This window comes from Montipora capricornis, unplaced genomic scaffold (genome assembly GCF_036669925.1).
Source record: "Montipora capricornis isolate CH-2021 unplaced genomic scaffold, ASM3666992v2 scaffold_447, whole genome shotgun sequence".
NCBI classification, from domain to species: Eukaryota; Metazoa; Cnidaria; class Anthozoa; order Scleractinia; family Acroporidae; genus Montipora; species Montipora capricornis.
Genome location: NW_027180181.1, coordinates 33,763 through 35,000, shown reverse-complemented (window position 1 = coordinate 35,000; position 1,238 = coordinate 33,763). Strand labels below are relative to the sequence as shown.

Sequence of the window (1,238 nt, the reverse complement as noted above, 5' to 3'; positions counted from 1 at the left end):
ACAGCCAAGCCTGCTCAAATCGAGCAGGCTTCCCTGTGATTGGTCAATTTTGTCAATTTTGTAACTCGTCTATCCAACATGGTGGATATTAGTGCCCCTGAGTTTTCTTCTTCTGTAAAGTGGGTGTTGGAGGGATTTCATATCGAGAAATTTAGAGAAACACAACTGGAAGCCATTATTAATTTGTTTCAAGGCAAAGATGTTCTGGTGTTACAGCCTACGGGCTCAGGGAAATCCTTGAGTTTTCAGTCTTTTCCGCTCATCGTCGATGAGCTGCGGAAGCCAGTCCATTCTAGTTGTGCTTTGGTCATATCTCCGTTAAACTCACTCATGCAGGACCAAGTCAGGTTCCTCACCTCAATCGGTATAAAAGCGGCATTTATTGGCGAGGAGCAGAATGACGAAGATATCAAAAAAGGAGTTGAGGCCGGTTTATTTCAGGTCGTATTTGGGTCTCTGGAGTCGTTTTTGGAAAGTAGCCGATGGTGAGCAATGTTGACAAATGCTACTTATAGCGAAAGGCTTGTCTGATTGCCATTGATGAAGCCCACTGTATCCAACACTGGTAAGCCTTTATTTGTTATGAAATATCTGTCGTAGCTGATTCCAACGTCCGCTTTGAAAATTAATCTCCAATTCAGAAAACACTGGATTTTAAATGTGGGTTTCATCAAGGGCAAGTTCTGATTGCTTGCCACAATGTTACACATTTAAAAGTAATTGTTTTGTCACGTTTGCTGGTTGAAAATAAAAGGCTCATTGATTTGAATGTTTTTATTGTCGTTTGTTACTGTGAAGATTTATACACGACAAAATATATTTTGGGCCTCAAGTTTCCATATCAATACAATCAAAGTTAACCTATTCCGGGTCCAGGTTCTCGCTAGCAACGATTTCCTGCAGCTTTAAAGCAAGGTCTTTAATCGGTTTTACCCTCTTTCTTGGGTCATCCAGAAAAGTACCACATACATCACAGTTTTGACGTGAAGAGAAAGAGGACCGAACAGATTTTTTCGGAGTCACAACCTCCGCCATTTTTTTCCCGCGCTGCTCATGTGCGACAATTTAATTTGCATAAAAAGCGGATGTGACGTCACGGACAAGCTCTACGGACGAGTGATCCAGCCGTAGTTGGGAGGAGGACAACTGCACTCACAATACGGCTGGAAATCGAGCCTAGTTACCAGTTACCTAGTTTCATCAACGTGCTTACAAGGCAGCTGGGGTTAACGCCCACC

At 42.6% G+C, this 1,238-nt stretch overlaps 1 protein-coding gene across 1 annotated transcript; it reads left to right on the top strand.

Moving 5' to 3' along the window:
• Nucleotides 1-78: 78 nt before the first annotated feature.
• LOC138036000 (ATP-dependent DNA helicase Q1-like) lies at nucleotides 79-489 on the top strand. The gene has a single exon (XM_068882379.1). It carries the CDS (start codon nucleotides 79-81, stop codon nucleotides 487-489), a length of 411 nt encoding a protein of 136 aa, XP_068738480.1.
• Nucleotides 490-1,238: the final 749 nt, after the last annotated feature.